At 49.5% G+C, this 27,318-nt stretch overlaps 1 protein-coding gene across 1 annotated transcript; it reads right to left on the bottom strand.

The window, feature by feature from the left end:
- Positions 1–5,337: 5,337 nt before the first annotated feature.
- Positions 5,338–27,318, bottom strand: LOC311323142 (uncharacterized protein; the record flags this gene model as incomplete). The annotated part of the gene is made up of 16 exons (XM_084455308.1): positions 5,338–5,711; positions 8,176–8,427; positions 8,657–8,720; positions 8,812–8,862; positions 9,811–9,915; positions 11,048–11,207; positions 12,250–12,724; positions 13,168–13,409; positions 14,554–14,687; positions 15,141–15,265; positions 16,182–16,301; positions 22,279–22,383; positions 23,551–23,659; positions 24,477–24,640; positions 26,731–26,751; positions 27,255–27,318. The coding sequence occupies 16 exons, from the start codon at positions 27,316–27,318 to the stop codon at positions 5,701–5,703; spliced, it is 2,202 nt and encodes a 733-aa protein (XP_084311434.1). The 3' UTR covers positions 5,338–5,700.

Consider the following 27,318-nt stretch of genomic DNA (forward strand, 5'->3'; position numbering starts at 1 on the left):
GATTTGATCAATCAATCAATCAATCAATCAATCACTCTATCTATCCATCTATCTATCTATCTATCTATCTATCTATCTATCTATCTATCTATCTATCTATCTATCTGTCTATCTGGCTGTCTGTCTGTCTGTCTGTCTGTCTGTCTGTCTGTCTGTCTGTCTGTCTATCATCTAATGTTCTGATCAGCCAAAACGTACATTTTCTCAGCTTCATGTGACACAAGCACGTCCTTGGGTCCTGAGCAACACACCTGTCACATATCAACATCATACAGTGGCCCAGTTGCTTCCATCTCCCTCTCAAGTGACAGCATGCCTATTTATTTTATGTTTTACTGTTCCTTAAACAGTTTGATGCACAGGAGTTGTGTAGAGACCATATGGTCCAAGACGACTGCGATTGGTTTAAATAAATACAGCGTTTTCCCCTTATCTCTGAATAGAGTCCAGCCAGACCTTTCTCCAGCGCTGGTACAGTGTAAACGAATCGTGGAGATACTGTGGGTCTGGCTATGTGAGACCAGGGTTAAAATAGCCCTGCCCAGTCAAGTCTCTGCTGGCACCCTGCTGTACCACCTGTCCACCTTCTGCCAGTCACTGTTACTGTATGAGCTGTTTATATATATTCATATCACTGTGGTCTGGTTTCCATTTCTAAGTAGCAAAGGATAACAAGCAAAGCAAGACAGTGAAAACTCTGCAGCCTTACTGTTACGCATTAGACATCAATACGGTGTCTTTCATAATAGGTTATATTTCTCCCCTGGGGTAACGACACTCTTTATCTATCTCTCCAGTCAATACTTGTTATCCTCATATACAAGACCAAATCTAGAACATATGACCCCATTAGGCCCAAGGCACAATGAAGTCAACCGAAGCAGAAAAAAAACAAAACTGATACAGCTGCCTCGCCTGGAAGCCAGACCAACAGCTGCCTATAACAACTGTGCAAATAACAGCAAAAAAAAACGTCCCACCACACTATATTTCATCTTTTAAGTGAAAGAAACAGTGTGTTTTTGTGAGTTGCTCTATGGGATTTTCAGCTTTTGAGTTCCTATCGGAGGAGGTCATTTTTCACACATTCATGTGTTGCAGTACTGGCTGGCCAGTCAACCTAACCTCAAATATTTAACTCTGAAGAGGAGCACATCTTTCAGTGTCCCCCTGTTACAGTGTCCCCATTGACAGACGGCTTCTGCTTTTCCTCCTCACCAGAGAACTGCAGTGTTCACTACAGTCAACAAGTCATCCTCTTGGGCACAATTAAAACCCACTTTGGATAGATACAGTAGCTATGCTGTAGATATTTAGATGAATAACCCAATTATAAAAGACTGAATTGTGATGTATTGTTATTTTGTAAACAACATTCCATGTTTTACAAGACTCACAAGGACAAAGTGTATTACATATTCCTAGTGAATCTCTTGATAACACACTTTTAAAAGACTTCAAAACATTTACATCGTGAAAGTCGGGTAAGCCTTCGATTCAGGAGAAGTGAAAGTAAGAGTTTAAGCCTTCGATTCAGGAGAAGTGAAAGTAAGAGTTTAAACAGAAAGCCCTATGAATTGTGGGTAGGAATGCTTCTTGCACTTGATCAGTGGTTGGTAGGAGGGGGAAAAACAGAATAATATATAAATAATATATATACAGTATATATATATATATATGAATTATATAGACATGTATCTTCCTTCCTTATGCTATGTAAATGTTAAAAAGTTCATGTTTTTTCATGTGTGAATGAAAACAAGCATCCCTTTGTCCTTGAGAGGAAGGCTGTTGACTGTCTGTCAGCGGTGTGCTTCGGAGAATGTGTCCTGTAGTTTTTGGTTGAGGTCCAGTGTCAAGTGTGGCAACAGTTGGGCAGAGGCCAAGTGTCCAGCCTCCTCTCCTGGTTAAAATGCAACACCAGTATTTAACATACCAGCCAGGCCGGCACAGAACCAGATAAGCAGAACAAATGGTAAATGGACCACACTTTATCCAGTGTTTACAGTGGCCTCTCATTTACCTCACACACACATTCACACCAGTGGTGGCAGCTGCCATGCAAGGCGCTAGCCTGCTCATTGGGAGCAATTTAGGGTCAGTGTCTTGCCCAAGGACACTTCGACATATGGACAGGGGGAGCCAGGATTCGAACCCTACGATCATTGGACGACCCGCTCTACCTCCTGAGCCACAGCCACAAACAAAAGGAGGCATGCAAGTGGTTATGGTTTGTAGAGGTAGGACCCAAAATGCAGGACTGAGGCAGGCAGTTCAGGAGTTGTATTCTCAACTTGGTAGAAAACACAAGGAGCACAGTAGGAAAAACACTCACTATAGACCGACAACGACGGAGCTGAGATTGGGACTAGGGCTGGGACTAGGACAGGATCTGAGATTGGGACTAGGGCTGGGACTAGGACAGGAGCTGAGATTGGGACTAGGGCTGGGACTAGGACAGGAGCTGAGATTGGGACTAGGGCTGGGACTAGGACAGGAGCTGAGATTGGGACTAGGGCTGGGACTAGGACAGGAGCTGAGATTGGGACTAGGGCTGGGACTAGGACAGGATCTGAGATTGGGACTAGGGCCAGGACTAGGACAGGAGCTGAGATGGGGACTAGGGCTGGGACTAGGACAGGAGCTAAGATTGGGACTAGGGCTGGGACTAGGACAGGAGCTGAGATTGGGACTAGGGCTGGGACTAGGACAGGAGCTGAGATTGGGACTAGGGCTGGGACTAGGACAGGATCTGAGATTGGGACTAGGGCTGGGACTAGGACAGGAGCTAAGATTGGGACTAGGGCTGCGACTAGGACAGGAGTTGGGGAACTGGAGCTGGGACTGAGACTAGAGCTGGAGCAGAGAACAGTGCTGGAACTGGGAACCGGGGCTGGGATTGGGAACTGGGCCTAGGGCTGGGGTTGGGAACCGGTAATGAGACTGTGGACTGGGCTAGAACTAGGGGCTGGGGCAGGGAACAGAGCTAGGACTGGGCTAGAACTTGGGTCTGGGACTGTGGACCAGGTCTGGGAACTGTGACTGAGCTAGAACTAGGGGCTGGGGACTAGAGAGGGATGACAGGAGGAACTCAGCGGGACCAGGTACTAGAGGAGGTACTGGAGGACTATTTCTACACCAGTACCCCTGATGAAGCAACACCTGGCCCCTGGAGGAGGGAGGGGCTAGAGGGGGGGGCACAAGGAGGAACCTGGGGGAGAGCAAGAGGGAACTAGAAGGACACTAGGAGGGGTTTTAACAACATTACTCACAGGCATGCAGCTTAATAGATAACTTTGTTCCTCCGCTGTTCTATTTGGGTAGCCCTCGTTTCACATGCAAAACTGTGTGCATGGAAGTCTTTATATCCAAGGACAGACAGTGATGCCAAGAGCCGTAGTCAAATTTGACCTTCCAGGAGCAAAGAGGAATAGACTGGGGCTAATGGCTCTATACCCGGCTGTAGCGCGTGTGAGTTTGCTAGCCGGGCCACAGAGGCCTATTCTATTAGCAAATAAGACGTAACAAAAAGTCGGCGAGCAGACCACGATTCTAAAATGTCTGCCAAAAATGTTATCACTGCCAAACCTGACCTACAATGCATTATTTTATATTCATGAAGATGGCTTGGTCTGTACAGTACAATAGCCTGTGCACAGAGAGAGAGAGAGAGAGAGAGAGAAGGGGGGGGGGGTGTAGAGAATGCCCTGTGGTAGTAGGCAGTCCTTAGGAGGTGCGAACTACAAGCTGTATAACAATAAAGGACAGGTCAGTCTACAGGCAGGAGGTTAAACTAATTCTGGGTGAGGACAGGCTCTGTCCTCTCTGTGGGTTTCTGTGAGGAATTACATCTCAGTGCCAGAGAAGTGAAGCCGCAGCTCCAACGGGTCAAGTTTATTTGGTTAGATATTCAATACGGGCCGGAGAGACGCACCCTGACCTTAGCAGAGGGGAATCAGAGGATTCTGTTACATGTTGACGCGCTGCTTATACGGATGATGATAACCGCAAGACAAATAACGTTTCCCAACAATTCAGCATGGATGGTGGTGACAACTGGCAAGTGGGTACTCACATCACACACCCACTTTGTAGGCCTTGCTCTCACTATACAGTAGTCTGTGATGGTTGTATCCCTGCAACCCTGAGCAACAGCCAAACAAATACAGGCCCCAGTCGCGGACAGCAGGTGTGGGTGTTTTACTAAAGCCTGGGGGGTTCATCGCTTATCTAGCATAACGTGTCAAACGCACCAGCTGAAGGCACAATTCTGATTCCGTTCACTGCCTTTAAGATATACAACTATGAGTTATAAATCACGTCCCTCTCTCATTTTAATTTGACATTTGACGGACAGTTAGCACCAGAGGTGGGGGCTGTTCCCGCCCATGCTTGTTCAACTCGGCCTCATCCCTCTAATACCCCTGGAATCAAGAATCTCCTGGCACAGCTCACGGGCTCTGGCTGTTGACACTCGACTATAAATACAGAGATAGGTCGCCACTCTTCCAATCAATCACAGCCACACGTTTGATCAGCTGGAGGAGACTGGTGAAGGTTTGAGGAACCTGAGTATTGGGTGATGACTTGTCTGTTGACACTACAGACGGGGGTATGATCTGTGATACCATATCAATGGCCTTGCTTAGACTTGGGATATCTCACTGGTAACATTGATGTACGTGCCTTTAATGAAAAGAAATGACCTGGGTGTTCTCTGATTGGCTGACTCTGAGTGTGAGGGTAGGTGTGTGACTCAGGAGTGGAACAGATGGGAACTCTCCGAGGTCCGAGTACTATGTTAGAGCAAGTGCTGCCCCCTTCTGGAACTAAGCCATCATTGACCCTGGTACTGAAAACAGATCTAGTTCAGGGTTTGCGTTTGCTACTGCTCCCCCCCTCTCTTATTCTGTCTCTCTCTCTCTCATTCTCTCTCTTATTCTCTCTCTCTCTCTCTCATAATATTTCTCTTCCCTCAGTAGTCCCGATGAATAGTTCTGTCTGCAGTTTCATCCTCCACTGCTAATGAATAAGGTTAGAGACAGACCATGACTCATCCAAAACACACACACACACACACACACACACACACGACAGAGACTGAGGTCCCTTTCATAAAGCTTTATTCCACGTGTCCCCATGGCCGGAGGCCCAGGCAGTTCATACATTTACATCCACTGTCTGTGGCCTGTCCTCACGATGCTTCCCACATTAAATTACTCAATTACTCAAGACAAAAAGATCCAACACACACTTTGTTCAACTTAAGATAACAATAGTAATATAACAACAACAACAATAATCATAATAACAACCATAGTCAAATATTGTGTATTTTTCAGGTCTTGTATTCTCTAAAATTCAATACATTGTCAGTCATTTAAGGTGCACCATAAAATCTGCATGTGACGTTTCAATAAAACTCGACAAATGTTGCATCATAACGCGCAGTGAAGAAGACAGAAAATATGTGGGGTTTTTGCACTTTTTTTTGTTCCTTTTACAATATGAGTTTCCTCACAGGGCGTCTTCCTCCTCGTCGTAGTCGTCTGTCTGCGGCAGGCGTGGCCATGGATGGTGAATTCAAAGCAGTCCATAGTTTGTTTGGCACACGTCCTTGTAAGCTGTTGCGGTGTGGCACAGAACACACAGAGCTTGACCAGAGAGACATCAGGCGAGTCTCAGTGAAAGCCTGGCGTCTCAAAGGACTTCTGAAGGGACACGTGGATGGATAAAAATGAGAGAGAGAGAGAGGGAAAGAGTCAGTATTGCTTTAATTGCACATTACTATGTGAGACTTTACAATGAAAATCTGGAATCCTAGATATTCTACAACTAAACAACCATTTCAGTCAACTCACCTCTTCAAGCATCCTTCCCCTTAAAGCACCTATTGTATTTATATTTTGCTACTCTTGCACTTTGGCTTTAGCACTAGATTATGCACTTGTTTAGAAAGGAGATTTACTTGTGAGTTCTGGTGAGTAGCAGTACACTGACTACCTACAGTCAAGCTTCTCCACGTTTTATTACGTTACAGACTTATTCTACGATAGATTGAGTTCCTTTTTTGTCTGAAAATTCTACACAAATAATGACATAATGACAAAGTGAAATTTGATATGACACCCAAAAGTGAGCTGAGGTGAATTTTGTTTCCACTGATACTGCTTGAGATATTACTACAACTTAATTGGAGTCCACCTGTGGTAACTTAAATTGTTTGACCTGGCCACCCGGCCAAAACGAGCAATCGAGGAAGATGGGCCTTGGTCAGGGAGGTGAGCAGGAACCGAGGGTCACTCTGACAGAGCTCCAGCGTATCCTTGTGGAGATGGGAGAACCTTTCAGAAGATCAACCATCCAGGCAGCACTCCACCAATCAGGTCTTTATGGTAGAGTGGCCAGACGGAAGCCAATCCTTAGTAAAAGGCACATGACAGCCCGCATGGAGTTTGCCAAAAGGCACCCAGAGGACTCTCAAACCATGAGAATCAAGATTCCCTTGTCTGATGAAACAAAAATGGAACTGCTGCGGTGGCAGCATCATGATGTGGGGATGTTTTTCAGCAGGGGGAACGGGGCGACTAGTCCTGATAGAGGGAAGGATGAATGCAGCTTAGTACACTGACATCCTTGAAGAAAACCTGCTCCAGAGCGCTCTGGACCTCAGACTGGGGGCGAACGTTCACCTTCCAACATGACGACCCAAAGCACACAGCCAAGAGAACAAAGGAGTGGCTTCAGAGAAAGTCTGTGAATGTCCTTGAGTGGCCCAGCCAGAGCCCAGACCTGAATCCAATTGAACATCTGTGGAAAGTGGCCGAAATGAGTTTTCTCCGGAGGGTGGCTGGGGTCTCCCTGAGAGATCGGGTGAGAAGTTCAGTCATCCGGGAGAGACTCGGAGTAGAGCCGCTGCTTCTTTGCGTCGAAAGGAGCCAGTTGAGGTGGTTCGGGCATCTACTGAGGATGCCTCCTGGGCGCCTCCCTAGGGAGGTGTTCCAGGCGTGTCCGGCTGGGAGGAGGCCGCGGGGTAGACCCAGGACGAGGTGGCAGGACTACATCTCCACACTGGCCTGGGAGCGGCTAAAGATTCCCCAGGCAGAGCTGGTTGATGCTGCTAGGGAAAGGGATGTCTGGGGCCCCCTGCTGGAGCTGCTGCCTCCGCGACCCGACCCCGGATAAGCGGATGAAGATGGATGGATGGATGGATGGAAAGTGGCTGTGTACCGATACTCCCCATCCAGCCTGATTGAGCTTGCAAGGATATGCCAAGAAATCTCAAGAGTCTGCCAAGCTCATAGCTTCTTTCCCAAGATGCCTTGACACTGTAATCGCTGCCGAATGTGCATCAATCAAATATTAGGCTATGTACAGATATGTAACCCCTAAATAACCTATTTTCGTCAGTAAAATAAAATTGCATATTTTCTAAAAACCTGTTTTCATTGGCTGTATGTGTAGATGTTTGAGGCAAAAAATGATCTCAATCTATTGTAGAATAAGTCTGTAACATAATAATAAAACGTGGAGAAGGTGAAAGAGGTGTGCAGACTTTCCAGCTTGACTGTAAGTTAAATGCAATTATTGTATGTCGCTTTGAATAAAAGCATCTGCTAAATTGTAAAGTAATGTAATATCTGACTCCTACAGCTTACTTGCTTATCAAATAACTACCGAGTTGGAACTTCCGTTCCATTCAAAACCCAACTATATCTCAGCATTGACACCCATCTTAATGCCCTTTTGCACGTAAACTAATATAATACCTTGCCACATACAGTACCGTTTTATACAAATCTGTCTGTTTTCCTGTAACACATCCTTGTTTAAAATGACCATTTGGGCTAGCATTTTTCTGCCCTCATCCCCAGCGTTCTACAGCCACATGGGGCACACAGGGCCTCTGTTGACACCAGAGCCCTCTGTTGATTCCAGCCCAGGAGGCAGACTGACCCAGACCAGAATCCCTTTCACTAGTCTCTCCCTTGGGGTGGGGGGTGGTGGTGGTGTGTGTGTGTGTGTGTGTGTGTGTGGGGGGGGGGGGGGTTAGGTTAGGACAGCGTGCCCGGGGGAGGTGGAGGAGGAGATGTTTGGAGCCCCCACTCAGCATGTCTACCATGCATCTAGACTAGCGGTTATGAGCTCTACTCAGGAACAGAAAGACACAGTTACCTGCCACATGCTGAGGTTTCATGGGGCTGGTTTTCATCAGGAAGGGCTCCCCTCCCTCGAAGGTCAGGATGGGTTCGCTCTGCTGGATGATCTTGTCGAAGTCGGCCGCCTCCCCGGTCTTGGCCGACAGGCCGTTCTGATGTTTGGCCGGCTGGACTCTGTTCAGCACCGGGCCAGAGCCTCCCTGTGATTGGTTCACATCTGCTGCGCTGCTATTCAGTGATTCCAGAGGGTTCTGCTGGATCGCCGGTGCTGCAGGAGAACACACGAGAGAGAACAATGATTCACCGATATCACCTGGTAATTCAACCTGACACGCCAGATGGTTTGCTTCACATAAACATCTGGGAACTCTCCGTTGGGAACTGTTTGGAAAAAGGCAGGCACTTTGAAAAATACTTGGCAGGTGATTGGATGAACCCGGTATCGTGAATCGTATCGAATCGTGAGTTGAGAGAATCGCTCTGTCCCCAGGAATCACCTTTGCGGCTCTCCGTGTCTGGACCAGTGTCCTTGCCGACCTGTGCTGGGGACCTGACATCCTTCTGAAAGGCAGAGGACAAACACACTCTTGTTATTCTAGGGGCACAGAAGTGAGACGGTCATCCAGGGGCCTTCAGGAGGGGCGGTACTTGCCTTTTCTCCTGCGTCACTCTTGCGGGTCCTCTTCATGATCTCCTCCAGACGCTGTGGAAGGTCAGAGGTCATTTAAGACTCAGAAGTGCTTGGCGTTTCGTCTAATGTACTTTTATCACAAACACGAGAGAATTCAAAGTTGGATCAAGTAAAATGTGGACAATATTCCTCGCTCGTTTCCTCCCTCTCCCCTCCTTTTCATCACATCAAGGTCCACAATGGAAATAAGTCTGAGACTTTATTGTGTTATTCTTGGCAATGTCTTTTTCAGCTATGATGTAATCACTTGTGGTTTGAATTTTTCTATTGTTGAATAAACTAAACTCCTCCTCCTCCATTCTGCCTTCTTCCTCTCCTCCTCCTCCTCCACCCTGCCTTCTTCCTCTCCTCCTCCTCCTCCTCCACCCTACCTTCTTCCTCTCCTCCTCCTCCTCCTCCTCCCTACCTTCTTCCTCTCCTCCTCCTCCTCCTCCTCCACCCTACCTTCTTCCTCTCCTCCTCCTCCTCCACCACCCTGCCTTCTTCCTCTCCTCCTCCTCCTCCACCCTACCTTCTTCCTCTCCTCCTCCTCCTCCTCCACCACCCTGCCTTCTTCCTCTCCTCCTCCTCCTCCACCACCCTGCCTTCTTCCTCTCCTCCTCCTCCTCCTCCTCCTCCACCCTACCTTCTTCCTCTCCTCCTCCTCCTCCACCCTGCCTTCTTCCTCTCCTCCTCCTCCTCCTCCTCCTCCACCCTACCTTCTTCCTCTCCTGCTCCTCCTCCTCCACCCTACCTTCTTCCTCTCCTCCTCCACCCTACCTTCTTCCTCTCCTCCTCCTCCTCCACCACCCTACCTTCTTCCTCTCCTCCTCCTCCTCCTCCCTGCCTTCTTCCTCTCCTCCTTCTCCTCCACCCTACCTTCTTCCTCTCCTCCTCCTCCTCCTCCACCCTGCCTTCTTCCTCTCCTCCTCCTCCTCCTCCACCCTGCCTTCTTCCTCTCCTCCTCCTCCTCCACCCTACCTTCTTCCTCTCCAGTCGCTCCTGCTCCTCCTTCTGGAAGTGCTTCTCTCTCTCCTTGCGCTGTCGCTCCGCCTCCTCGCGGGCCCTGGACTCCGCCTCCTCCCTCTGAGAAAAGATAAAAAACCTCATAACGCCACATGACTGTGTAGGGATACTAGTGACAGGACAGAGAGAGATGCATTCTGGGAATGCACACACATCCCCGTTATTCCAACAGGTGCAGGATGAGTCGTTTAATAGAGAAAAAGAATAAGAAGCACAGTTTTTTATGGTCACCGTGGTGATTTAAGCAGTTACAACGTTTCTGACGAAGACCTTTTAGGTCGAAACGTTGTATCTGATTAAATCACCGTGGGAGCATTAAAAAAGAAGTTAAAAACGGACATTAATTTTCTCTATAGATAGGACAGAGAGAGAACCAGTAGTTTACGTAGGTGCCTGTGTGCAGGACAGTCAGTTCACAAAACGAACACTAGGTGGCAGCAAACACCCAGCTGTTCTGTGGGATCTAGGCAGGGTTTGACATAATCCCGGATAATTCTATTACATGGTTCACTGGGGCCGTTTGGGTCTTCAGTAATTTAACAAATGTGACGTGATGGTCGTAGGGGTGACAACAACTTTTATGATACATCTAAATCACATCTGCCATCGCAGCAACAAGCACAGCCTTTTAACACAGGCAGCTTGAGCGTAGACCATATCGCACAGATTACACAAAAATTCCAAATGAAAACGTTCAAGTCATGGACTGGAGTGAATGATCTGATAAAGATGGCTTTTATTCAGTAACACTATTCCCATCATACTACACACGTTGGAGGAGGATAGACTGGATCTAGAGGCGGCATGGCTGGGTAGCTAGCTGGCTCCACAGTGCAGGGCAGACACACACAGGCCAGACAGAGGCTGGATTCCGACCCCCCCAATCCCAGCTGCTCTCACAGCCCCTGTAAATGCAGGGCTTATGCTATGGAGGTCACCAGCTGCCATCTGCCTGAGAAAAGGGGGTCACAGATGATCTGCTGATGTCAGGGCTCAACAGTCCCTCGCAGGAGGTTTCAGACTGTGTCGTTTACGAAACCTATACCGTAACAGTGTAGGAATCATTTCTCCCGGTCGTGGAATCACCGACTAAGACATAGAGCACATCACCGCTGTCTAGGCGGGCGTGTGATTTTCTTGGCTTGAGCCAGGGGAACTCCGTTTCCCAGGTTGCCGTTCACCTCCCGCTCACCTGTCTCTGCTGCCTGTGGCTCTCCTCCTGCTCCTCCCGCTCCTCCTGCGCGCGCTGGGCATCGTCCCGCTGACGCTGCTCCTCGGCCATGACGCGCGCCTCCTCCTCCCTCAGCCTGCGCTCCTCTGCCTCGCGCAGCCTGCCCTCCTCACGCTGGATCCTGCGCACAGACCGCACTTCCTGTTAGTCCCGCACATGCTCAGACACTTCCTGTTAGTCCCGCACATGCTCAGACACTTCCTGTTAGTCCCACACATGCCCAGACACTTCCTGTTAGTCCCGCACATGCTCAGACATTTCCTGTTAGTCCCACACATGCCCAGACACTTCCTGTTAGTCCCACACATGCTCAGATAAAAAGACGTCTACAACTAATAGAGGACATGAGGATATTACAGCTGATATAATAGCAGCAGTGACGTCAGCATCGCTGCAACAGGCTAACAGGCTCAAAACTCCCCTTTTCTGGAAGTACTACCCAGACCCTTCCTCTAAGCACCTGCAGGATTGTATTTATATTTTTCTACTCTTGCACTTTGGCTTTAGCTCTTAGTCACTTGTTTAGAAAGGAAATGCACTTGTGAGTTCTGGCGAGTAGTGGTACACTGACTACCAATGTTAAATGCAAGTATTTGGATAAACGTGTAAATGACTGCACTGTAATGTAATGTGATGTACTATACTGTACTGTGATGTACTGTGATGTAATGCACTATACTGTACTGTAATGTGATGTACTGTGATGTGCTGTGATGTACTGTGATGTACTGTGATGTGCTATGATGTGCTGTGATGTGCTGTGATGTGATGTGATGTGATGTGATGTGATGTACTGTGATGTACTGCGATGTGCTATGATGTGCTGTGATGTACTGTGATGTACTGTGATGTACTGTGATGTACTGTGATGTGCTGTGATGTGCTGTGATGTGCTGTGATGTACTGTGATGTACTGTGATGTACTGTGATGTGCTGTGATGTGCTGTGATGTGCTGTGATGTACTGTGATGTGATGTGATGTGATGTGCTGTGATGTACTGTGATGTGCTGTGATGTGCTGTGATGTGATGTGCTGTGATGTGCTGTGATGTGCTGTGATGTGATGTGATGTGATGTGCTGTGATGTGCTGTGATGTGCTGTGATGTGCTGTGATGTACTGTGATGTGATGTACTGTGATGTGATGTACTGTGATGTGCTGACCTGTTCCTGTGCTCCTGCTCCAGGCGCTGCTGCTCCTCTCTCTCCCGCTGCTCGCGGGCCTGGCGCCGCTTCTCAGCCAGCAGGCGGGCCGCCTCCTCCGGGTCGCTGGTGCCGGCCGACGGCTTGACCCCCGGGGCAGCTGGGGTAGCAGGGGTCACAGGGGTAGCAGGGACGGCCGGGGTCACAGGTGTAGCAGGGACAGCCGGGGTCACTGGGGTAGCAGGGACAGCCGGGGTCACTGGGGCGGCCGGGGTAGCAGGGGTAGTAGGGGTCACAGGGGTAGCAGGGGTAGTAGGGGTCACAGGGGTAGTAGGGGTCATAGGGGTCACAGGGGTAGTAGGGGTCATAGGGGTAGCAGGGGCGGTCGGGGCGGCCGGTGTCGGGGTGGAGGAGGGGCTCTCAGTGGTCGGCGCGCTCAGGGACGGGGGCGTCTCCGGGGCGGAGGAAACCAAGATGGCCGGAACGGCGCCGGAGCCTGGGAGAGGAGGCACAGGAGAAGGGCGGGGTTTCACACGAGGTCACGAGGTTCACCTCCGCTGGGGAGACAGCCTACAGCCCTCCACTACCAGGCTCATGATAAATGGACTGTTACATAGTGCTTTTATCCAAAGCGCTTTACAATGGCCTCTCATTCACCCATTCACACACACACACACACACCAATGGCCGCAGCTGTCATGCAAGGTGCTAGTCTGCTCACTGGGAGCAATTTGGGGTTCAGTGTCTTGCCCAAGGACACTTCGACATGTGGGACAGGAGGAGCCGGGAATCGAACCGCCGACCCTACGATCTTTGGACGACCCGCTCAGGTAACGGAACTCCCTGGTCTTGACTGAAATGTGGATGAACCCCAGAGTCACATAGAGAGTGATTGTGGGTACTGCGCTAGGATACAGTAACCACGGCGAACACACTTACTCCTCGCCTCCTTGGGACTGGCGGGGCGAGGGGGGTCGCTGTTCGTCTCCACGGCGACGGCAGCGACCGCCGGAGGCTGCACCCTGACGGGGGTCTGTGCTCGTTTGGGCCGGGTCCTGGTGCCGGACAGGGTCTTCTTCCCCGCGGAGGAGGGGGTCCGGGGGGCCGCTGGGGGGCAGGGGGACAAGGGCCTGCTTCTGGGGGTCGCGGGCGATGGGGGTCTGTTTTTGGGTTTGGGAGTACTGGTGGAGAGGAGAAGAGAAGAGAAGAGAAGAGAGAGAAGAGAAGAGAAGAGAAGAGAAGAGAAGAGAAGAGAAGAGAAGAGAAGAGAAGAGAAGAGAAGAGAAGAGAAGAGAGGAATGTGAGTGGGAGAGATGGTGAGAAGGAGAGGAGGAAGGAAGAGGGTGAACATGTTGTTTATCAGCAGGGACCCTTGTTGACAGAACTGTGGGTCTAGCAGTGCGCTTGGCAGGTCTGTAACTAGGTCTATAACTAGGTCTATAACTAGGTCTATAACTAGGTCTATAACTAGGTCTATAACTAGGTCTAGCAGTGCACCTGGCAGGTCTATAACTAGGTCTAGCAGTGCGCCTGGCAGGTCTATAACTAGGTCTAGCAGTGCGCCTGGCAGGTCTGTAACTAGGTCTAGCAGTGCGCCTGGCAGGTCTATAACTAGGTCTAGCAGTGCGCCTGGCAGGTCTGTAACTAGGTTTTAGCAGCAGACTGAGGCAGCAGCGTCCCTCTGGCTCTGAGTCTGGACACTCTGGACCAGATGCCAGCAGGACGGGACCTTTAACCTGCCCCGGTGGATTAAACAGCTCTCTCTCTCTCTTCCTCCCTCTCTTCCTCCCTCCCTCCCTCTCTCTCTCTCCTTCTCTCTCTCCCTTCCTCTCTCTCTCTTCCTCCCTCTCTTCCTCCCTCCCTCCCTCTCTCTCTCTCCCTTCCTCCCTCTCTCTCCTTCTCTCTCTCCCTTCCTCCCTCTCTCTCCCTCTCTCTCTCTCCCTCTCCCTCCCTCCCTCTCTCTCTCTTTCTTCCTCCCTCTCTTTCCTTCTCTCTCTCCCTTCCTCCCTCTCTCTTTCTTCCTCCCTCTCTCTCCTTCTCTCTCTCCCTTCCTCCCTCTCTCTCCCTCTCTCTCTCCCCCTCTCTCTCCCTCTCTCTCTCCCTCCCTCCTTCTCTCACTCCCTCCCTCCCCCCCCCTCAGCTCCTTGTACATTAGTAACTCTAGGTTGAGACAAGAACATCTTCCTTCAGCTCGTTGTGCATGAATGTATTTATCTCAAAATCAATCAAAAAGCGCACGGAGACAGCAGCTGTGTGAGAGGAACGCCGCGGCTGTATGGTTCCACCGCGGTTGTACCGGGCCTCCGTTCCGTCTGAGGACGGTACCTGGCCTCGGGCCTGTACCTGGGGGCGCAGGGCTGCGTCTGCCTCCTCTTCAGAACCCTCTCTTTGGTCAGCGCGCTCTTCTCCTTCTCGTTCTCTCTCTCCTTGTCTTTCTTCTCTTTGTTTTTCTTCTCCATCTTGGTTATGAAGCACAAAACACAGAAGAGAGGTCAGGACCAGGGAGAACAACAGGCGTCCAGAGGAAGCAGAATCTGTGTGTGTGTGTGTGTGTGTGTGTGTGTGTGTGTGTACAGGATGTGTGTGTGTGTGTGTGTGTACAGTATGTGTGTGTGTGTGTATGTGTGTGTGCATGTTTGTATGTATATGTGTGTGTGTGTATGTGTGCGTGTTTGTATGTGTGTGTGTGTGTACAGTATGTGTGTGTGTATGTGTGCGTGTTTGTATGTGTGTGTGTGTGTGCGCGCGTGCGTGTGTTTAAGAGTGCGTGCGTCTGTGTGTGTGTTTAAGAGTGCATGTGTGCGTGTGTGCATGTGTGTGTGTGTTTAAGAGTGCATGTGTGCATGTGTGTGTGTGTTGCGTGCGTCTGTGTGTGTGTGTGTGTGTGTGTGTCTGTGAGCCCGTTAACCCACCGGTGCGGAGGTGCGGCTGCGCTGGCGCTGGGTGATGTCGGGCGTGCTGGCGGACACCCTCCAGCGCTCCGAGGACCTCTGGTGAGGGGGCAGCTGGGGGCGGCCGGCCAGCGGGCTGATGGAGGCTGGGAGGGACGCAGTGGGGAGGTCAGCGGCTGAGTGGACACCAGGTCTAAGGACTCTATAAGGATGCTAACTGCAGTCTGTTTGCTGTGACTTGACGGTTGTAACCAAGTATCTTGCTGATTAACAGACACGGCTAAACAAAACAACACAGGCCTGTTATGAGTAAGAGAGAGAGAGAGGACTGAAAGAGAGGGAGGGAGGGAGAGAGAGGGGGGGGGGCAGACAGAGAGAGAGGAAGGGAGAGAGAGGGAGATAGAGAGATGGAGAGAGAGAGGGAGGGAGAGAGAGGGAGATAGAGAGAGAGAGATGGAGAGAGAGAGAGAGGGGGGCAGACAGAGAGAGAGGGAGGGAGAGATAGATAGAGAGAGAGAGAGAGTGAGAGAGACAGAGAGGGAGAGAAAGGGAGAGAGAAAGAGAGATGGAGAGAGAGAGAGAGAGTGAGAGAGACAGAGAGAGATAGAGAGGGAGAGAGAGGCAGAGACAGAGATGGAGAGAGAGAGAGTGAGAGACAGAGAGGGAGGGAGAGAGAGAGACAGAGATGGAGAAAGAGTGAGAGAGACAGAGAGGGAGAGAGACAGAGAGGGAGGGAGAGAGTGAGAGACAGAGATGGAGAGAGAGAGTGAGAGAGACAGAGAGGGAGAGAGAGAGAGTGAGAGAGACAGAGAGGGAGAGAGAGAGTGAGAGAGACAGAGAGGGAGAGAGAGAGAGACAGAGATGGAGAGAGAGAGTGAGAGACAGAGAGGGAGAGAGAGAGAGACAGAGATGGAGAGAGTGAGAGAGACAGAGATGGAGAGAGAGAGAGAGAGACAGAGAGGGAGAGAGAGAGAGAGAGAGAGACAGAGAGGGAGAGAGAGAGAGAGAGAGACAGAGTGAGAGACAGAGAGAGAGCTGGAGGAGGGGTGGTCAGTCTCTCACGTGAGTCCTTGCTGTTGTTGAGGGTGGCGGCGCTGCGGCTGCGGGCCAGGAAGGACAGCGTTGGGGTCATCAGACGCTCCACCACCCGGCTCTCCCACGCGCTCAGACGCAGGCTGCGGCCTGACACAGGAGCACAGGTCAGTACCTCACACACACACACACACACACACACAGAGGCACACGCACACACACACACACACATACACACATACACACACACACACACACAGGCCCTGAACACCCCCCCACACACACACACACAGACACACGCACGCACACACACACACACACACACACACACACACACACACACACACGTACACACACACACACACACAGGCTCTGAACACACTCTCCACACACACGCGTACACACACACACGGATACACACACACACACACACACACACACACACACACACAGGCTCTGGGCACACATACTCTCTACACACACACACACACACACACACACACACTGTGCATGCAGTTCCAGGCACACCAATAGAGACTAATCTTGTGGCGTCCCAAAGTACGTGCAGCCATGTTGGAAGACCACCGCTGCACGACAAGCAAGTTCCGCGTCAGAAACGCCACTGGGAGGGGCCACCATGACCTCCCCCATGACCTCCACCATGACCTCCACCATGACCACCGTCACTCTGGCAGCGCCGTCTTCCCATGAGCGCTCAGCGGTCGGCAAAACGACAGGTCGGGGAAGTGTGGAACTTGGGATGGATCATTACGCTTCACGTGTTTTATGCTGAGTGCGCGTGGCAGTCTGAAAATCAGACGGGGTAATTAGACTAATCTACTGAGTTTCTACTGAGTTTATTTAGTACATGAGAGAATAATCCCGCCAACCTGAGCGCACAGACTATCAGACTGTCTAGTGAGATCTGTGTGAGAGAAGCACCAACCTGGGACAGTCTGCAGACAAACGGATGTCATTTAATTTCACCTTAGAAGCCGGTTGCAGACGGGCTGTTTGTAGACGGTGATAAAAATAAAGGACATAGGCGTATGCATGCTCCGTATAGGGCTGCCCTACAAATCGAAACAAACATTTTTCCTGACACCGGCAAAACGCGCTAAAAAAATGTGTTCATCATAGCCTCAAGGAGTGACTCAGCCTAATCTAGTCTCTTGTATTTCGTATTCCTGCTCAATTTCACTTTTTATTGAACCTTCTCTTCATCTACTGCATAGTCTCACTTTTCCGTGCGATCATCAAGGTTTTGGTTACATTCGATATGACTTTGGCTACACATTAAACTTGTGCATAAGCACTAATATTGCTACTTTATAGTGTCTATTATATTCCATGGGAAAATCACACAGAAATTGTCTTTATAACCTGTAGAGTTTGCTTTTACATTTTGTTGTTGGTCTTTCAACATGGTGCTGGGTGTGGTTGCTAGGTAGACTCTTTAGCAGCAGATTCTGTAGACACTCCCCCCCCCCCCCCCGCCCACACACACACACACACACACACACACTCTGTCTACCGTGGCCGCCATCACAGAAACACACACACACACACACACACACACACACACACACACACACACACACACACACACACACACACACACGTCACTCAAAGTTGTACAATGCGTGATAGACAGGTGGGTTTCAGCTTATCCTATATCTTACATACTACAAACATTAAACAACGTCAACACCACACATGTCAACCAACCCCCTCATCTGTAGTGAAATATTATTTTGCCTTGACTTGATCCCCCCCCCCCCCCCCACACACACCCCAGCTGTTTAGTCTCTCCCCACACCCCCACATGCACAGGCAGATCAAAGCTCTGTGCTCAGCTCAGCATTAGTGTGTCTACTGGCCTGGGTGGTTATACAGTAGGTACGGCCTATGAAACTGACGCACTATGAGGTTGATGTTTTTGTTGTTGTTGTTGTTGTGTGTTACTGTATATGTGTGTGATGTTGACTAATCTGTCTGTTAGGTGATGATGACTGTTCCATCTGTGTTAGGTGATGTTGACTGTTCCATCTGTTAGGTCATGTTGACTGTTCAGTCTGTGTTAGGTCATGTTGACTGTTCTGTGTTAGGTCATGTTTACTGTTCTGTGTTAGGTGATGTTGACTGTTCTGTCTGTGTTAGGTGATGTTGACTGTTCTGTCTGTGTTAGGTCATGTTTACTGTTCTGTGTTAGGTGATGTTGACTGTTCTGTCTGTGTTAGGTGATGTTGACTGTTCTGTCTGTGTTAGGTGATGTTGACTGTTCTGTCTGTGTTAGGTGATGTTGACTGTTCTGTCTGTGTTAGGTCATGTTGACTGTTCTGTCTGTGTTAGGTGATGTTGACTGTTCTGTCTGTGTTAGGTCATGTTGACTGTTCTGTTAGGTGATGTTGACTGTTCTGTCTGTGTTAGGTGATGTTGACTGTTCTGTCTGTGTTAGGTCATGTTGACTGTTCTGTCTGTGTTAGGTGATGTTGACTGTTCTGTTAGGTGATGTTGACTGTTCTGTCTGTGTTAGGTCATGTTTACTGTTCTGTGTTTGGTGATGTTAACTGTTCTGTCTGTGTTAGGTCATGTTTACTGTTCTGTGTTAAGCCCCCTGCAGACCGCCTCCGCCACGACACGACGTTCCAAATAAATAGCTCCCATTGTTTCCTATGGAAGCCTGCACACTGGCGGCGTGCCGACAGCTGGCGACAGCTGCCGACAATGTCGCCCCGGATTGATTTCGACTCGGCTCTATTTTCAAGAATGCGGCTGCCGACACGTGGCAATCCAACTTGGATTAATGCATGTGATTTCCTGCACTGAAATGCCTGTCTATTAAATATATGTAAAAGTAAGCTAATAACTAAAAGTTAAACATTTTAGTTTTATTCCCATCTCTTCCATGAAGGCGAATCCTGGCCGCAGCGCCGCCGACTTCCGCGATTCACGCCGCCTGTGCCGCCCGCTGCCCAGTTTGCGCGAATTGTATTGAGGCGGTCTGCGGGGGGCTTTAGGTGATGTTGACTGTTCTGTCTGTGTTAGGTCATGATGACTGTTCTGTCTGTGTTAGGTCATGATGACTGTTCTGTCTGTGTTAGGTCATGATGACTGTTCTGTTAGGTGATGTTGACTGTTCTGTCTGTGTTAGGTCATGTTGACTGTTCTGTCTGTGTTAGGTCATGTTGACTGTTCTGTCTGTGTTAGGTCATGATGACTGTTCTGTTAGGTGATGTTGACTGTTCTGTCTGTGTTAGGTCATGTTTACTGTTCTGTTAGGTGATGTTGACTGTTCTGTCTGTGTTAGGTCATGATGACTGTTCTGTGTTAGGTGATGTTGACTGTTCTGTCTGTGTTAGGTGATGTTGACTGTTCTGTGTTAGCTGATGCAGTTTCAGCTGAGACAACAGTGAGAGGTTCTATGGTAAACTCATCATAATGAAGTCCCACATCGACGCCCAGACCAGACCAGAGTTGAAACTGAAATCATTCTAAAATAAGAACAAAGAATTCCACTGTTCATTCCAGCGGCCCTGTCGAGAGGGGAAGGCCCTTTCAGATCCAAGATGACTTCTGAGAAAAGGAGCTCCAGTTTTGAGGTCTCGGTGTGGAAATGGCTCAAACTCTTTAAAAGATGGATTTGAGGCGAGGACACGCAAACGCCTGCTCTCTAACTGGGCTAAGAGGCTCTTCTCTCTAGTTCTGGTGTCCCTGGAGCTTCTGGGTCTAGTCTGGGCTTCATCATCATGAGGTCTCTGAATCCCCCATCTGGACAGACGTGGACGTGGTTCAACTCACAAAGACTTTGATTGACAGTGGAAAACAGCCAGATGGACCCATGAGCACACAGTGAGAACACCGATATGAACACACTGCAACATGAGCAGCACTCCGCCGGGTCTGCTACGTACAATACACACATACTGTATGAACGCACACGCACACACACACACACACACACAGTCATACGGTAGCACATGGACATACATAAGGTGCAGTCAGAACAGAAGCCGATGAGAAGCGTGATCTGTAGATGTACGCCCATTTTGAGTGAGCATCTACGCCACTGAGGGATGCACACACAGAGTCTGCACACAGAGCCTGAGTGGGTCACGCGCCAGGCTACCTCAGCTAGAGAGCACCAGAGGTCACCTTGACCGCGTCTGGACAGAGCATTTCATCTAAAGACGAACAGACGTCACCTTGGCTGTGGACCCACGAGTCTCTAAACGGTGCGCTCAACTAGAGACTGAAGACATTCGGACAGACTTCGTCGCTAAAAGTGGGTGGAAACAATTTGAGAGATTGAAAAAAGAAACGCATTGCAGAACCAATCCAACGTCTTTAGGGCGGTCCTTCCTAATGGGGCGGTGAATGTTTTGTTTGGATTCTCAACTCCAGTTTGTTTGGAAGACATTTCCGTTAAGGCGGGTCCTTCACCCTATTGGAGACGTAGACAGTGGTTCTGATTGGTAGCGTCAGTTTTCGGCGCTGTTCTAGCAACGATTTTAAATGGAGACCTTCGGAGGCGGAGAGGAAGTCCGGCATCGCGAGACTACCGTGTCTGCATCTGGTCAGATCACTTCATCTAGAGAGGACCAGAGGTCACCTTGTCTGCATCTGGTCAGATCACTTCATCTAGAGAGGACCAGAGGTCACCTTGGCTGCATCTGGTCAGATCACTTCATCTAGAGAGGACCAGAGGTCACCTTGGCTGCATCTGGTCAGATCACTTCATCTAGAGAGGACCAGAGGTCACCTTGGCTGCATCTGGTCAGATCACTTCATCTAGAGAGGACCAGAGGTCACCTTGGCTGCATCTGGTCAGATCACTTCATCTAGAGAGGACCAGAGGTCACCTTGGCCGCATTCTGGAATCGTTTCCACAAAGTGTTTTTAAATAGCTGATGATAACCCAACCGCCCCCTGTTGCTAAGCAACAGTGAGGATATTTTTTCCCTTCCTCTCCTTGGATGCAGCAAAACCCTGTCTGCAGTCTGATCAGCTGCTCACCTCCATCTAGAAAGTCTAGCCGTCCCAGGTACTGACTGGCAAATATCCTGGATTTCAAATAATACATTGTTGAACAGCCATTTTGAGCACTTCCTGTATCAGTTGATCTTTATTCAGACAACTAAGGCCTGGATTACACTAATGTGTATTCGTCGACAACAGCAGATTTTCCTCGAAAACCACCCTTGAATCCGCAGGTCTTGGAATACGCCCCGAGCTGTGTATTCGGGGTAGAATGCGCGTTAGTGTAATCCAGACCTAAGTACTACATCTGAATAACTGCTCCTGTACATTGGCAGGGTTTAAAAAAAAATAAAAAAAATAAACAGAATGCTGATTGCACTGCTGGTGGGGATGTAGTTAGCTATGAGAGAAACATAACAGCACAACAAACAATGAATGATAGAATCACACTACAGCTAATATACAGTAAACATGACAAACAGCATGATAAAATGGCCCCTCTTCCCGGCTATCCAATCCAAACATCCTCATTTCATGGTTCACATTAGGTTTAGATATGAGTTCAAGCATGGCGACGCGACCATGCACCCAAGCTAGTCTCTGTTAGTCTTATTGGAGAGTCTAGTCATTATCAGCCACAGTCTCGTTAAAACACCCAACACCACTCACACCACCACCCCACCACTGACAACACCACCACCGACACAGCACGCCACCAACAGCAGAGCGGAGGGGACAACCAATGACCATGGAGGGCGTGTGGCGGTGACAGGAAGTGACATAACTTAATAGAAACCTAAATATACACACCATGTATACACACCATGTAAAACCATCAAAATAAAAAGATGGGACTGAGATGTCAGGGCTGATCAGAAATGCAGACAGGAAGTAAATCAAGGCCTCAGAACGCCAACCAAAATCAAAATCCACGATGCACACGACAGCGAGTGAGAGGGGGAGGGTGTAGATGACCGGTCACCAAGCACAGGCAGGCAGGCAGGCCACCAGAAACAACAAAGAAAACCAAAAACCAGATTGGGGGGGGTGGGGGGAGGTGTAGGGAGGATTTGAGAGGAGGAGGAGGAGGAGGAGGAGGTGGGGGGGGGAGGCCTGGTGGAGGACATAGACGCCGGCTCGTCCTTACTTCTGTTGGGGGAGTTCCAGAGCGTGGCAGAGGACTTGGACAGCCTGTTGTTAATGACAGGGTCCGCCTGTCTCGGCAAGTTGACCGTGGAGGCCGAGCACCTGCCTGCACCGGAGAGAACGCAACAGACAACAACGGTTCACAAGGCGGGGCGGGGCTTAGCCGGCGGGGCGGGGCTAGTGGGCGGGGCGGCAGGGGGGGGGAGGGGCGGTAGGGAGGGGAGGGGAGGGGCGGGTAACCAGGCCCGTAGGGGAGAGAAACGGGGCGGAGGAAGGCCCGCTCCCATCGCCAGAAGAGCGCCCTCTGGAGGCCGTCTGAAATCATGCAGCTGACAGAGTCACTGTGGAGCTCCCAGAGGAGAGCTGGACGTTTCCCAACTCGCTAAACTCACTCCACTCAATTCACCTCAGTAGTTAACTGTGATGAGCCAGAGTCAAACTCACTCGACTCAATTCACCTCAGTAGTTAACTGTGATGAGCCAGAGTCAAGTGAATGTTAAGTAACGTTATTAAATCACGGAGGAAAGAAGGAGAGAGTTGTGGGGAAGCTGTAGGGAAACTAACATGACTGAATCAACCGCAGTAACTTCTTTATGAGCGGCACCCGGTCTTCATCTAAACCAATGAAGTAGTAGATCCTTCTAGATTAAAATCTAAGGAGGTAGAAGTGGATTCACCTTTGTGACTGAAACCGACACACATCCCCACTCACATCTCAAGTCTCATTCACACGTTGGAGAGGAGAGAGAGCTCTTGACCACAAGGTCGGCATCAGAGAGGCGGTCTGTCCCGGCCTAGTAGCTCGCGACTCTCCGGTAAACTCAACACCTCACGGTCCGACACCGCGGCTCTAATGAAACACACACACGACAGCTGCCATCTTGCTCCCTGGCCCTCCGTGTGTTAGAATCTAGACTAGCGGGATGCCAGGGCAAAGTCAGACGTTGTTTTACCTGATAAGTGCTCATTACCTAGCGAGGTAAACACGGGTCAGAGAATGACTCATCTGCTCTCCTGGTGCCGAGCCCAGAACCTCACCACAGTCCAGACAGCGCCTCAGCCAGTCCATGTGACGCCGGGCCGGGCCGCTGGCTCAGCGGTCAACAGGCTGTCATCTTCTGGACTAGCGAGTCACACTCAAATTACTGCTCAGCAGGTAGCTCAATAAGGAAAAGTCTGTGGTTCTAAAGTGCGTGGTCCGGCGTTGTTCCACATGGTTCTACCAGGCTCTAGGCGGGTTCTATGTTGTTCTGGTTCCGGGCCTTTACTCACTTTCCCTACGGGAGGTCTGGTTCAGGCCCCCGGCCCAGGACCACCTCTGCTGGCGGATCTCTGCCCAGGTCTTCTTTGTGGACCTCTTGATGGCCTGTTCATAACGCTCCTGCCGGTGGAACACACACAAGCTGAGTTGGTTATTTTAGGATTTTTTACAAACTGCTTCTAATTGGAGATAACTGCTTTAAAGCAATACATTGCAATATTTGGACCTTTACAAACATGTCTGGTGCTAATTCTCCAATTAGATTTACTAAAAGTAAGCTGAATCGTCCAAACAGTCTACTCAGAAAGATAATACAATGACATTTAATACCTTTTAAAACTCACGCCCCCGGGACACAGCATTCAGTCGAAGTGCGCATGCGCAACGTTGTGCTTGAACAACACAGTAGTAGCTAATTATTCCGGCGTCTATGGATATCATGCGATTTTTAGCTTAATGATATCATGGCGGAGGTGAGAAAACCGAAGCGAAACATCACGGAGGAAGCCAGAAAAAGAAAAAAGACAATCTGATAACTTTACGACAGTGCACTTACTCACAGAGCCTGTGGGGGCGCAGTTCCGAGAAAACCAGAGAAAATGCTATGTATTGCTTTAAAGGATCAGTGTGTAGAATTTAGTGGCAGAATTGTGTGTAGTCTTGGCAGAAATGGAATATAATAGTATGTTTTAATTTGATGTATAATCCCATGAAAATAAGATTTATATTTTTTTTCGTTACCTTAGTAGGAGCCCTTTTTATCTACATAGGGAGTGGGTCCTTCCACGGAGGCCGCCATTTTGCACTGTGCAATTGTATTCAGCTGGCTGCAATTTGCAGCCTCACCACTAGATGCCGCCAAAAATCACACACTGCACCTTTAACAACACCCAACGTCAACGTTGGGCGTCGGGCCCTCCTTCTCCCTCCTCCTCACCTTGTTCTTCTCCAGCTTCTGACGCTGCTTCTCCTCCAGGAGGGATCGGCGTTTCTCCGCCTTCAGGCGCTGGTCCTCCAGCTTCCTCCGGCGGTCCTCCAGCTGGCTCTCCCTCAAACGCCGCGCCTTCTCCTCCTTCTCCAGCCACTGGGCCTTCTTAACCGCTACGCAGGGAGAGAGGGAGGAGGAGGAGGAGGAGAGAGGGAGAGGAACCAAGGACACAAAGGAGACTGTTATTAGGGATATCTCACACAGAGGAACATATCTTCATCTCTTTCTTTCTCTCCCTCTCTCTACTACTGCACCTCTCTTTCCCACACTCTAGAAAGTTCTCCCCAGCCTCGTCTAAACTCATGTCCTCGTTTTCATCTATTAAGGTGTCTGCACACTGCCCCAAACAACAATTTGCCAACCAACATGACAACCAACGTTGGATGGATTTTGTAGATGCATTTTAAAACGTCCAACATTCTAACAACTGCCGATTTTAGAATGTTGGATGTTGGGAGTTGGTTTTGAGGCCGTGTGCAGAAACCTAATTGCCACAGCATCTGAAGCTTTCCAGCAGCACGCTGGAGTCTCTGGGACCACACTGGGCCAGACTGAAGGCAGAAAGGAAGCTGCTCATTAGTCAGTCCCAGTAATTGTAGGCCAAGTCCAACTCTGAGTTCTCTAATAACAGCAAACAAGTTAGGAGAGCCCCACTGGGTTTTACTGTGGCCTCCGGCAGACATGGGAGTTTCACTCCAAACAATCTGCTGCTCGTTTTCTAGCAGCGATTACATGGCAATCAACTCCGCCTTTTAGTCCCAGCATGCTGTGCGCCAGCTGTGTGGGCTCTCGGCTCATTGGTCTCTCTCTACCCCCCAAGATAGTGTGCCACTTCTAATAGTGCCACTTCCTGTTTTCCAGCATGTGGACCCGACTTCCTCAACACACATGCGAATGGATTCTAAACCATGAACAGATTAGTACAGATGGGAGGAGCTATAGCTCAAGCTAATGTTTTTGTGTTAAATCAACAAGGAGGGAATGAATATGATTGATACAGCATTCGGCAGCTATTCTGATACCTTATCTTTACTGAAAGGATTTCCGATAGCTACTTTTTGGAGAACTTGTATGAGAGGACTGATATCATTGGCCAAGCAAGGTCCTCATGTCTACTCTTGTTCTGTGCTCCACATTTCTCCATCAGGAGAAACAATCGAATTACCTCCATTTTTCAGTCCTGCAGAGAAACATTAGCTAGCTAGCTAACGTTGTAATCATGTTAGCCTCGTACTGCACCACTTCCATAGCAGCCAGACCCCCTGATACATATCATGTATGTTCGACCCCGTATGTTAAGGGGATAAAGACTAAGAGTACGTTCCACCATAGACCAGACTGTTCCTGTAAATGCAGAGTAGGTTCGACTGGACACCAGACTGTTGCCAGGGTCTGGAGATGGACAGAGGTTTGCTGTTATCAGTGAAGCGCAGCGTCAGCCGGCGGCTGAAACAACAGCGCGGCCCGCCCACTTTAATGGCTTTAATGAAAGAAGTAATTAAGTGTAATCTGTCTCGGAGGCGCGTTTCGCTTCACCCCGATGACTAGCCATTCTTCACGCCAAGCTCCAGGAGAATTATGGGATGTCTCGGGGGGGGGGGGGAAACGCACCCAGACTCTCCTATGATTGACTGCTGAAGATTTGGCCTTAGAAGGGAGAATAGCGTTTGGGGAACATGTTAGTCTGCTCTAGACTAGTCCATGTCTCTGACCACGTAGTGTAAAGGCTGCGTTATCATACCACGTTATATAAAACTATCATCTAAACAGTGACCAATCCTGTATAATCCTTTTAAGGATGGCATTTTTTAAACATGCAGGAATGATAGGCAGACAGGAGCGATGATGGAAGAAAGCATATCGGAAGATTTGAAATGAAGCACAAATCATAAATAGCACGTTGCTCTTTATACTGTATTTACTGTACCTTCTAATGCTCTAGACATGTTGAACAAAACAATCAAATCTGATGAGCGTTTTCAGAGAAATGCGGGGGATCATGTCATTTCTACTGATGAATATGGGACAGCAAGCCAACAACCAAAGTGATGGGGGTTGGAAGGCGGGGCATCTGTCCAGAGAGCAGACCAGGTAGGAATGAAAAAAAACACACAAAAAACAATGGTTTCACCGTCACAAGCTGGAGGTGTGGGATGGCTGAGGGTTCTAACTGTTCTAACGGTTCTAACGGTTCTAACCTTACCTTGCAGCTGAGTTTGCTGTTCTGGAGCAGCGGAGAGGAGAGCAACGACAAGTGTCAACAACAACAACAACAACAACAATAACAACCAGCGATCACACCAGAGAAGGACAGAGTATTGAGACACGGCCAGCGGAGGAGAGGAGAGGTGGAGGACTCAGCAGGCTAGGAGGTCAGTTCAGAGGTCAATTATTGAACACCGCAGGCTTTATTGTCTATAACTGGTTCGATGCTTATCTTGTTCAACTCTAGTCTAGTCCAGCCTTGTCCGGTCACACATTAGGGGTAGGGTCACTATATTCCCCCTCACCCCTTTCCTTCTGTGAAGCACAATGTGTTTCCTTTGTGTATGAAACGCGCTTTATACATACAATTTGATTTGATTAGTCAGGGCATAGGTCAGAAACCCAATATGAGAGTAAACCTGATTATCACGGTGTTCCTGTCATCACACCCAGCGTCATACAGTATCTCAGGAGGCGACAGCAGCGCGGCGTGGAGTTGCTGCGTCGCCCCGGGGGTCTTACCGATGTACTTGGCCCGTTCCTCCCGCCTCTCCTTGGCCAGCTTCTGCCTCTGCTCCGAGGTCAT

The sequence above is a fragment of the Borostomias antarcticus genome (genome assembly GCF_949987555.1).
Source record: "Borostomias antarcticus genome assembly, chromosome: 21".
NCBI lineage: Eukaryota > Metazoa > Chordata > Actinopteri > Stomiiformes > Stomiidae > Borostomias > Borostomias antarcticus.